Consider the following 12,525-nt stretch of genomic DNA (forward strand, 5'->3'; position numbering starts at 1 on the left):
ACGACTGTTTTCTCTCCATTTCTAGAGGCTTCACTTTTCTGATCGCTTTATGAGAACAGAGGAAAAACTGTTCAAGTCCTCAGAGGAAGATTTAACTTGGAATGACAAAACCCAAGTTTGAATTCTAGCTCAGACATTCATTAGCTGTATGACCTTGCATAGGTCACTTCTCCTCCTGGGGCTTCAGTTTTCTCCATTTACAAAATCGGGTACTATTCCTATTGACCATGTGGGGCTGTTTGTGAGGAATCACCAGTCATATATATAAAAGTTCCCATCACAGAGCCCAGCACATAGTCTTTATGTATTAGGCACCTATTACTACTACTAATGGACAACCTAATTTACTTTGCTAGCTCCTGGAGTAATCACATGTTAGCACTTCAAGTTTATTCTCTCTAAATCTTACCAAAGGTCACACAGCTGAAGAGAAGCAATGGTGAAGAGAAGCCTGTCAGAACACAGGCCTGGCTAATGGCAAAGCTAGTTCTTTTTCCCTGAGGCTCCACTGCCTTACTTGGGTAAGGGGCTATAGGGAAAGTGTGGAGAAGAAGGGGGAGGAGCCAAAGGGGGAAAGAAAGAAGCAGACAATGAATGAGGGCAGGCAGCACTGGGAGTTGTGTGGATGGCCTGAGGATAGTAAGCCTGAGGGCTAAGGGTCCAGAGGAGGGAATGGAAAGGAAAAGTGATACCAAATCAGATACTAGGACACTTCATACAATCTCAAATCAGGACCCTAAGCCTTTAACTACCTAACCAAGTGGACAGCTCTGGAAGGTGGACAATGAGCTTCCTTCCTTCCCAGCATGGCCTTGAGGGTGGGCCACCAGCCTAGCCACAAGGAACTAAAGTCCTCATCTATTTGGAGTCAGACAGGCCCTGGCATCAAGAGGGCTTTCGTGGGCAAATATGAATCCTCTAGAAGGCTAACTGCATCAGAATCAATAGCTGGAAGCAAAGCTGGAAGACAGATTCAGAACCGATCCAAATTCTTCAACTGACAGATGAGGGAACTAGGGCTGAGAGGGAAAGTAAAGAGTGCACACTAACACAGGGAGTTAGTAGCAGAAAACAGAATTAAGAATGAAAGTCTGTCTCACCAATGAGTTTTTAAGTGTCTTGAGAACTAGGGTTCACTAAAATTCAATCAAATATAGTTAAGTTGAAAACTTCAAAATAACTTTTTACATATGGGTTTGGCATTCATTTTTAGAAGTTTAAATTTAGAAGTGAACAAGAATAACAACAGAAAGGGTAAAATATCTAAGAATAAACCTAAGACTATCTAAGAACAGAATATCTAAGATAAGATATCCAGGAATATCTAAGAATAAAACATGCAAAATCTCTATGAAGAAAATTCTAAAATACTATTTAAAGGACACAAAGACTTAATTCAAAGGTAAGGTATATCTTATTCCTGGATAGCAAGAGCCATCATAATGATGTCTTTTGTCCTTAGGTTAAATTTATGAAAACAATAAAAATTTAAAAAATAACAAAAATAAGCAATAAATGAATACCTGTGGAACTGGATAGAAGCTGATCCTAAAATTAACAGCCAGGAAATTTGTTAAAAAAAGAATAAAAGGGGGTACTAGCCCTATCAGATATTTAAAAAATATTACAAAGATAAAATAAGTAAAATAGAATCGTCCAAGCAATATATAAACAGATGGATCAATGGAAAAGGAGAATCCAAAAAAGCAATCCAAATACATATGGAAATAAAGTAAGAAAAGGTAACATCTCAATAATGAGGCATGTGTTGGGACAACTGGGTAGCCATAGCTCTCACACCTTATACCAAGAAAAATTCCAGGTGGTTCAAATATTTATACAGCTTTAAGAAAAATAAGTGAAACTTCAAAAGTATCAGAATCAACCATGAGAGAATTGTTATAAATTTTTATGAACTTCTAATGAGGAAACAATTGTTATTCAAATCTCAGAAGCCATCAAAGAAAAGTTTGATATAGTTGATTCAAAAAATCTGGAAGTCAAAAGATGACAAAGCACGTACAAATATTCAAATATTTTTAACTCTTCTCACAACTGATACAAGAATGTGTCTACAAAAAGGCTATACAAACAAGTAGGAAAACAACCAACCATACACAGAAAGATGGATAAAGGACATGAACAGACAAGTCAAAGGAAAGAAATCTTTTTCTTAAAATGTCTATTTATTTTTGAGAGAGAGAGAAAGACAATGTGCGAGTGGGGGAGGGACAGAGAGAGAGGGAGAGACAGAATCCAAAGCAGACTCTAGGCTCTGAGCTGTCAGCACAAAGCCCGATGCAGGGCGTGAACACACAAGTGCTAAGATCATGACCTGAGCTGAAGTCAGATGCTCAACCAACTGAGCTACCCAGGCGCCCCAAGAATTAGATTCTTTGGGGGCACCTGGGTGGCTCATTCGGTTAAGTGTCTGACTTTGGCTTAAATCATAATCTCGCGGTTCGTGGGTTTGAGCCCCACATTGGGCTGTCTGCTGTCTGTGAACAGCTATCTTCAGATCTTCTGTCTACCTCTGTGCCCCTGCCCCACTTGTACTCTCTCTCTCAAAACTAAATGAACATTAAAAAAAAAATCTAATTCTTAAATAAAAAGATGTTCAAATAAACCCAACTAATAATATGCAATACACATTAGCATTTCTAGGTTTGGGGATTACATAAAAATATCAAGTAATCCTTTTTTTTTTTAGTTTATTTCAGTGATATCTATACCCAACATGGGGCTCGAACTCATGACCCCAAGATCAAGAGTCAAATGCTCTACTGACTGAGCCAGTCAGATGCCCCTATAAATATCAACTAATTCTGTATACATTTATGCACTGTCTGAAGTTTTTATAATAAACATTTGCTTTTATAAATGTGTTAGTCTCATAAAAAACTATTTATAGAGCATAATTTTCATTTATATGCACATGTATATGTGTGTTCCAAAATATTAATAGCAGTTATCCCTGGGGTAAAAATAATACGGGTAATTGTTTTCTTCTTCGTGATTTTCTGCATTTTCCAAATGCTACAAGTACGAAACTTTTTTTTAAGTGTATTTAAAAATAAATTACAAAATGGTTATACCAATAAGACTATTTTTTCCCTTATCTGAAAAGCAAAGATAAAGTCTGATAATACTCTGTACTGAACAAGGTGCTCCTAAGACTGTTCTTTGGTACAACCTTCAGGGAGGGTTTATATAATATTGCTATGAGAAAAAATAACATTTGTCAAATTTAGACATGCACATAACCTGTGGCCCAGGAATTCTACTTCCAAAACTTGGTCTCATAGATACACCTACAAAAAATTATTCATTATATTACTGTTAAGGTTAGAAACAATCTATATGTCATCAACAGGGGAAGGGTTAAATAAATGATGATCTATCCATTCATTATGCAGCCATAAAAAAAAAAAAAAAAAATGAAGGGGCTCCTGGGTGGCTCAGTCAGTTAAGCGTCCAACTTCGGCTCAGGCCATGATCTCACAGTTCATGGGTTTGAGCCCTGCATCGGGCTCACTGCTGTAAGCCTGTCAGTGCAGAACCTGCTTCGGATCCTCTGTCCTCCTCTCTCTCTGTGCCCCTCCCCCACCTGTACTCTCTCTCAAAAAATAAAACATTAAAAAAAATGAAAAAGCTTTTTTATGTTTGAAAATGGAATAGTCTTCAACTATTGTTAAATGAGAAGATACTGAAAATACTACATATAAAACAACATTTGTGTTTAAAAAAAAAAAGATAGTTGCACAGCAATGTGAATGTACTCAATGCCAATTCACCTAATGCCACATACACTTAAAAATGGTTTAAAATGGTAAATTTTGTTATTTTACACCAAAAAAAAAAGGAAAAAAATGTAGAGAATATATTTGTTATTGCTTGATTAGTCACAGAGTGTTTCCAGAATGCTACATGAGAAGTTGATAAGGGCTGCTTTGAGGGAAGGAGAAGTGGGGGGTCAGATTTCCTCTGTATATCTATGTATATACCTTTTGGACTTTGAACTATGTGAATGCATTAGCCAGCAACAAATAAACAATATAAACTTTAAAACAAACAAAGCTTTTAAAATGGGCTTCTGTTTAAAACTGATACACAATTTTTACTGGGTTTGGCACATAACCTAACAAATATTATTAGTCTAGGGCAAACTACTGCCCAGAGGCTAAATTCAGTTCCAGTCCTGTTTTTGTAAATAAAGTCTCATATGAACACAGCCATGTTCATTCATTACATAATGCCTACGCATGATTGAGGCAGAGCTGAGTAGTTTCAACAAAGACCACATGGCCCTCAAAGCCTACAAAATTTATCACCTAGCCCTTTAAGAAAAAGTTTGCCCAAACCTGCCCTAAAGCAATTAAAATAATTTGAGTATCAAACGGATTTCCTGATGTTCATTTTTTATGTGGCACAAAGATTTCTCAAATATTCATGATTATTAACCTCCCAATGATATAAATTATTAGCACTGGCAAATAAAATCTAATACCAATAAAGTTAATTAAAATGATTAGAGAAAATTATTCCTTTAAAGTAAGGTATGCCTCTTCTACATAACTAACTCTAAATGTATTCTAGGGTGGTGCAAATTATCAATGTAAGTTAAAAATTTATTTAAAAAATAATTATTGCATCTTCCTGGGTGATGAACACATGTAAATGAATACATTTATGAAGTTTAAATTATATTTGTTCCAGTTAGCTCCTTCCTAATGTATGCCTTTTGCTAAACTTACTGAGTGGAAAAGGTATATTGCTCATGACAGGAAGTCAAAACTGTCCTTCTATGCCATAAAACCAGCTGGACAGCAAGCAGACAGCACAGAAAAGTCTTCCACAGCAAAATCCAAGGTGTTCCGAAGTGAGCTCATCATCACAATACCAGACAGGAAGTCACAAGCATTGAGCTGAGCTGAGCTAGGAGATGACCATGTAGAGCCTAGGAAGTTGGAGATGGAAGTCACTTCCAGACTCTGCCTTGTAACAGTTGGCATGGCCTCAACAGCTCCAAATCTAAGTAAGTTTCTTCATTTAGCACATAATGACACACAAAGTTCTCCCCCTGCCCAAACCCCCTCTAATCCTTGCTACTTATAGGAAAATCAATGGAAAAAGTACAGTGAATCAGAAGCAGGTCTCTTATACTGATTAACTAGAATAGTCTTGCCAGCAAGACCCTTCATTACTCACCCACTAAAGATTCCTATGGACAAATGAAGACCAAACCAGGCTTCCAAAGCCCAGAACTGAGCACACGCCCACAGAGTAAAGATAAAAACTAACAATCAACATCCTTTTTTTTTTTAATTTTTTTTTAACGTTTGTTTATTTTTGAAGGAGAGAGTGAGTGAGAGAGAGAGACAGAGCATGAGTGGGGGAGGAGCAGAGAGAGGGGGAGACACAGAATCCAAAGTGGGCTCCAGGCTCTGAGCTGTCAGCACAGAGCTCGACGTGGGGCTTGAACTCATGAGCTGGTGAGATCATGACCTGAGCCAAAGTCAGACGCTTAACCAACTGAGCCACCCAGGTTCCCCAATCAACATCCTTTTATTATTTTTTTTAATTTATTATTTTTTTTAACGTTTATTTATTTTTGAAACAGAGAGAGACAGAGCATGAACAGGGGAGGGGCAGAGAGAGGGAGACACAGAATCTGAAACAGGCTCCAGGCTCTAAGCTGTCAGCACAGAGCCCGACGCGGGGCTCGAACTCACGGACCGTGAGATCATGACCTGAGCCGAAGTTGGACGCTTAACCGACCAAGCCACCCAGGCGCCCCTCGACATCCTTTTAAAAACCAAACTTAAAAAAATATTCTACTAAAACAATAGTTTCCATGTTGTATTAGTTTTCAAGTTCTAGTCTACTGAGCTTCTGCAAATGGGTGTCTTTTTAAAAATAGGTCTATTTGGGGCGCCTGGGTGGCTCAGTCGGTTAAGCATCCGACTTCAGCTCAGGTCACGATCTCGCGGTCTGCGAGTTTGAGCCCCACGTCGGGCTCTGGGCTGATGGCTCAGAGCCTGGAGCCTGCTTCCAATTCTGTGTCTCCCTCTCTCTCTGCCCCTCCCCCATTCATGCTGTGTCTCTCTCTGTCTCAAAAATAAATAAACGTTAAAAAAAAAATTAAAAAAAAAATAGGTCTATTTTTCAAAACTAAAACAAAAAATGCACATTCAAATGTATTCCAAACTTAAAGTCAAGACTAAGACAACACAACCCACCAGTACATATAATTCTGTACTGCTAGGCTCGCTCACTATTGTGCTATACTCAGAACAAAGCTTTCCCTCCCATCTCTGTTTAACCAAAATGACCACACAGCCTGCTGTTTAGGAAGAGTCACCTATACAAATGGCCATGTCACAAAAAGAGAAAACCTACTGAATCACTGAAATGCTCCAAGTTGGCAACTGTCACTCAGAACCCTGATGGCATAGGAGACTTCATAGGGAAAAGCATGCCATTAAAAAAAAAAAGGAAAAGCATGACATTCACATTTCTGAACTCAAAAGTGAAGATGACTTATTCTGAATTTTCAAAACTACTGCATTTAACTTGTTAGACATTTTGTGATTCTATGAAAGAATTCATAGGAAAAGGGGTTCTGATGTTGAAAAGGTCTGAAAACCACTGACCTGAGGCTTACTAAAGGTCAAAAATACAAGGTGCTATTTGAAACCATTCATGTACTCTGAATTCCCAGAGATTACCATGAAGGCTATTCAAAAACAAATACCCAAAGAATCCTAACCAATATAACCATGACTTACTTTAAAAACTCAGGTTCCTTGGACAGTCCAGGCAGCTGCCAAGACACGCAGGGTATTTATAACAGCCTTTAGAGTCAGCCAGACAGCAGCCACCTTCACCAGAACTGTCATTAAGAGCAAGAGAAGGGCCAGAGGCAAGCAGGCTCTGGCCAGTGATGGTCTCCCCAAGCAGCGGAGGAGGCCTACCCCATAGGCAAATCCAGGGATGGAGATGACAGATACAAATGTTAGGAAAATAAAGAATAAGAAACAGACAAGTTATAAAACTGGCCTCCATTTCTTTAGGCCATACAGAAATTTTATATCAGAGAGAAAGTAAGGGACCATAGGAAGATTCAGCTGCCACTCCAGAGATTTGGATCCCTGTTATTCAACTCCTTACTGTGTGACCACAGGCAAGCCTCTTCCCATTGGTGGGTCCCAGCTGCCCCAAGCAGAGCAGGAGACTTTCAGACTCAGTGGTATCTCAAGTCTTCTCTTAGTCTACTAATGGGCTATTTACACCAGTCTGAGATTCAGAGGAAGCTGCACTACAAAGTAAAGCTCAAGTGCTTCTGCTATTACTGCCTATCTGGCTGAGGCTTCTAACATAACCTATTGTGTTTAATGGCCTCAAACTGCAGTCGCTCAAAATTCCCTCTAAGGACTAGTTTGTGTTTCTCAACGTCTGTCTCCTGGAAGCTCTACCTACCTGAATCATGAAGTCATTTTCTTCCTGAACCTCACAGATGCAGCGGACCACTTCAAAATCATAGCGGTCGTCCCCATCGAGTTCCTCGTCTGGGTTGGTAGTCACATCAACATCTTGGCCATACTCCTCGTCACTCCAAAGAAAGCTCTCAGAAGAGGACTCACTCAGATTATCCTCCTCTGAGAGGAAAAGGAAAACAACAGTCACTATTTTAAATTATAGTTATAATCTTTCTAAAAACCTAGGATATCAAGAGTGGAAATGACCTTACAGCCCCACTCCTCTATGAACTTTCACAGAACTCAGAAATGGGAACTCCAATCTATTCCTTGGGCCTGTCATCTAATGACAGCCTAAATGATGTATGCTACCTGGCAATGAACTGAACTCCATTTCCTCATTTTACTGAGTGAGGCCCAAGGTAAGTGGCTACTCAAGGTCACAGAGCACAACAGCAGAGAAGGTCCAACTCCCCATCAACTACACAGATCATCCTAAGGACTCAAATATGTTCCTCCATCTCATCCCATCGAGCCAGGAACTGACTTACCATCAAGTCTATATCCAGATCCACCTTAAAAACTCTGCAGACAGTGGGAAATGAAGTGGGTAGATTCCAGGGATAATCAGAACTAGAATCACTAGATCTTGGTGCCTCATAAGTTATAATTACAGCTAACCTTTACTGACCACTTATTTTGTACCAGATACTGTTCGAAGTAGTTTCCATATACTTATTAATCCCTTCCAAACTCACAATCACCCTCTAAATTGCTACAGAAGAGGAGGTTTCTTTTTTTTTTTTTTTTTAATTTTTTTCAACGTTTTTTATTTATTTTTGGGACAGAGAGAGACAGAGCATGAACGGGGGAGGGGCCGAGAGAGAGAGAGACACAGAATCGGAAACAGGCTCCAGGCTCTGAGCCATCAGCCCAGAGCCTGACGCGGGGCTCGAACTCACGGACCGCGAGATCGTGACCTGGCTGAAGTCGGATGCTTAACCGACTGCGCCACCCAGGCGCCCCCAGAAGAGGAGGTTTCCAGGTTGACTCAGATTTCCACAAGCAACCAGGTTAAATGCAGAGTCCATCAATAAGAAATGAAGGATTGAGAAGGGCAAGTGTGCAAGAGGATGGGGTATAATGGATTTGGTTATAGACACACTGGAATGGCATTCAACCAAGACCAAAGTAGACCAAAGTTAGAGAAAAGGGAAGTTTAGGAAAGGCACAGCTAATAGCCTTTCTTTTATTTGATGTAGTTTTTTATTTTGAAAATATAACCCACTGTACTTGCAGAGGACCTGGGAAGTAAGTTACAGTGTCAATATAAATCCAGCCTTCTCAGACTGTGGTCCTATTCAAATGATGAAGCCAGCAGACAGCCTCCTTACCAGTTACTTTCACTTTCCCTTTATGGTTTCCAGATTCTGAGCTATGGAGCTGCGGGCTCATATGGACCCCAGGCTTATGTGAGGACCCACACCTGGTGACAGCAAATGCCTTGGGTGGAGAAGGTTCCTGAGATGTATCACTGATTTCCTCACTGCAAGGGCATTCTGAAAGAACAGGATCAGGAAGGAATTAGTACCCCAACACATCATCAAAGCATTCCAGAATCAATCCCATCCAACCAACAGCACTGCTGTTCAAACAACTCAAAGTCTGAGGAGCAAGTCAACGACAAAGGGGTGTGGAGGATAGATTTAGGGATTAATACTTCCAGCTACCTTGAAAAACCTCAAAACCAAAAGCTTCCTCCTCACCATCACCCTTCTCCCTCTTTTCCTGATAAGACTGGTTTTCTAAGCCAGAAGATAACACTGAGAATAAAACATGGCATCCCTTTAGCTCCCAAGGTTGGAACCCTGATTTTCTTAATCAACATTTTTGTGGGAGCTAGACACACAATTTTCAAGAAGTAATCCTTTCTTGAAAGATTTAGAGGTATGTGTTTAAGAGTTGTGTATGTAAGGGGTGCCTGCCTGGCTTAGTCGCTAGAACCTGTGATTCTTGATCTTGGGGTTGTGAGTTCAAGCCCCATGTTGTGCTGGGTATAGAGATTATTTAAACAAAAACAAAAACAAAACTAACAAAACAAATTTTAAAAGGGGGGCCTGGCTGGTTGAGTCAGTGGAGCATGCGACTCAATCTCAGAATCATGAGTTCAAGCCCCATGTTAGGTGTGGATTACTTAAAAACAAAATCTTTATGGGCACCTAGTTGATTCAATTGGTTAAGTGTCCAACTTCGGCTCAGGTCATGATCTCACGGCTTGTGAGTTCAAGCCCTGAGTAGGGCTCTGTGCTGACAGGTCAGAGCCTGGAGCCCGCTTTGGATTCTGTGTCTCCCTTTCTCTGCCCTTCCCTGACTTGGGCTCTCTCTTTCTCAAAAATAAATAAACATTAAAAAATAAATAAAAATAAATAAAATCTTTAAGGGTGCATGGCTGGCTCAGTTGGTGAAGCATGCAAATCTTGATCTCAGGGTCATGAGTTCATGCCCTGCATTTGGCATGGAGCCTACTTAAAAAATAAAAATAAAATAAAATAAAATCTTTAAAAAACAACAGAAAAGAGTTGCGTATGCAAATAGCCATTAATCTGCATATCCTCTCCTATTATAATGCTTTCATGTGCACTATTCTATGACAGGGCACGGTGGCCAACGCAGCCAAGAAAGAAGGCCTTCCTAAATGTCAATGTGGCCTTGTAACACCCAGGTTGAGCAGACTCCTGCCCTGGCAGGGTTCATGCTAAGCTGATCCCACAAGCTCCAGTAAAGGCCCACTGGCCCCTCCTCTCCTCAGTGCAGGCTCAGAGGCCAGGAATGGGGAGAAAGTAACCCCTCCTAATCCCATGGTAGGAAACCCAAGTGAAGGGGAAAATTACCAGGTTTGGTTTTCTTTTTCTTTTTCTTTTTTTTCTTTGGCTTCACTCTCACAAATTCTTTGAATTTCTTCTCTTTATTCTTTTCCTTGTCTTTTGCAGCTGGAATTAAATACAAGTATTGGCTTAACATTTTGTTTTTAACACTGAGATGTCTATTCTCAAGTGTATGTCCAATGTGAAGAATTAAAATTGGCAACAAAACAGAGTTCTGGATCTGGTTCTGCCTAGGTCACCTTCCAACCCCTCAAGGCTCTAGAAACCCTTCTCGCATCATCTAGTCTTTAGATCAATGGTGGGCAAACTCTGGCTCATTGCCTGTTATTTTAAGTTTTATTGAAACACACTATGCTCATTTGTTGATGAGCATTTGTTGATGATGGGTGCTTTCATGCTTCAACAGCAGAGGTAAAGAGTGAAGATGGAGACTTTATGGCTCTCAGTGCTGAAAATATTTATCTGGCCCTTTACAGATTAAGTTTGCCAACCCTACTTAGATCACGGATCCTCAGTGGCTACATATGCAATCACCGGGAGAGGTTTTTAAAAAATGAATGCTCAGGAATGCCAGGGTGGCTCAGTTGGTTAAGCGTCCAACTCTTGATTTCAGTTTAGGTCATGATCTCACGGTTCATGGGTTTGAGCTCCAAGTGGGGATTCTCTCTCTCTGCCCCTCCCCTGCTCGAACTCATGCATGTGCACTTTCCCTCTCTCAGGATAAACAAACTTAAAAAAAAAAAAAAAAAAGTGAAAGCCCAGGTCCCACCCCCAGAGATTCAGATTTAATTAGCTTGAGGCGTGACCAGCGTGTCAGGAATTTGTTCTTTCTTTTTTTTTTTTTTTTAAATAATTGCAGTACAATTCACATAACATGAAATAACCCATTTAAAAATGAACAATTCACAGGGCACCTGGGTGGCTCAGTCAGGTAGCGTCCAACCTCAGCTCAGGTCATGATCTCATGGGTTTGTGAGTTCAAGCTCCACATGGGGCTCGCAGCTGTCAGTTCAGAATCCGCTTCACATCTTCTGTCCCCCACCCTATCCCTCTCCCCTGCTTGTGTGAACTCGCTCTCTCAAAAATAAACAAACATTTTTTAAAATCTTAGGAAAAAAATGAACAATTTACACCTTCCAAATACCACAACTTCATTCTCTGCTAATCTTCACAGTAAGTAAACTCAAGTCATCAACACTCCCTTGTCCAAACTTCTCACTTCACAATTTTTCCTAATTCCATTCTAAAAACTTCCCACCTACCACTCTACTGAGACTGTTTTCAGTTTTCAAAGTTAACAACAGCCTTACTATTGCAAAAATCCAGTTGTTTAGCTTATCCAATGTATAAGCTAATAATTGATCACGCCTTACTCTGTAGATATTAAGTGTTTAAGCACACATATTCTGTGACCTAACCACTCTACCCCTAGGTATTTACTCAAGAGAAGGGATAATGTGTCCATACTAAGACTTGTACATGAAAGCCCACTGAAGCTGTAGTTGTAATCCCCCAAAGTGGAAACTACCCAAACCTCCATCAGCAGGTGAATGAATCATTTGTGCTGTGTCCATACAATGGAATACTTATCAGCAGGTTCATCTAGCTCTTCAGCACCATGTCAGCACCGCAACCCAGGCCTCTCTCCCAAAGGGGCACCCAAGAACCATCAGAGAGGATAGCAGGCTGTCGTACTAGCTGTTAAGCCTGGGCTCTCCAGGCAGAAGTTAATCTACTGGCTAAAGAACACAGGAATTAAGGGTCTCTAAGTTCCCTCCTTGTTAAAATACTCTGCAACTGAGAAACTAAGTTCAACAAACAAGAACTTTAGAAAAGACCTTAAATCTAATTTACAAAAATACAATTTAAGATTAAGAAACCAAGGCCCAGGGGCGCCTGGATGGCTCAGTTGGTTAAGCCTCCGACTTCAGCTCAGGTCATGATCTCACAGTTTGTGAGTTTGGTTTGTGAGTTTGAGCCCTGCATCGGGCTCTGCGCTGACAGCTCAGAGCCTGGAGCCTGCTTCAAATTCTGTGTCTCCCTCAGTCTCTGCTCCTCCCCCGCTCATGCTCTCTTTCTCAAAAATAAATAAATATTTGGGGCGCCTGGGTGGCGCAGTGGGTTAAGCGTCCGACTTCAGCCAGGTCACGATCTCGCGGTCC

At 40.5% G+C, this 12,525-nt stretch overlaps 1 protein-coding gene across 2 annotated transcripts in view; it reads right to left on the bottom strand.

Annotated features, from left to right (window-relative positions):
• The window catches only part of PHF20 (PHD finger protein 20), a 173,159-nt gene that overhangs the window by 20,041 nt on the left and 140,593 nt on the right, over positions 1-12,525 (bottom strand). For both annotated transcript variants that reach the window (XM_047068404.1, XM_047068403.1), the window contains exons 11-13: positions 10,370-10,468; positions 8,873-9,037; positions 7,480-7,658 (exon numbers count right to left, since the gene is read on the bottom strand). In XM_047068404.1, coding sequence (XP_046924360.1) covers positions 7,480-7,658; positions 8,873-9,037; positions 10,370-10,468 — 443 coding nt within the window. The remainder of the gene's footprint in view (positions 1-7,479; positions 7,659-8,872; positions 9,038-10,369; positions 10,469-12,525) is intronic.

The sequence above is a fragment of the Lynx rufus genome, unplaced genomic scaffold (genome assembly GCF_022079265.1).
Source record: "Lynx rufus isolate CCGP_SWC_20201006 ecotype Redwood Valley unplaced genomic scaffold, mLynRuf1.p SCAF_8, whole genome shotgun sequence".
NCBI classification, from domain to species: domain Eukaryota; kingdom Metazoa; phylum Chordata; class Mammalia; order Carnivora; family Felidae; genus Lynx; species Lynx rufus.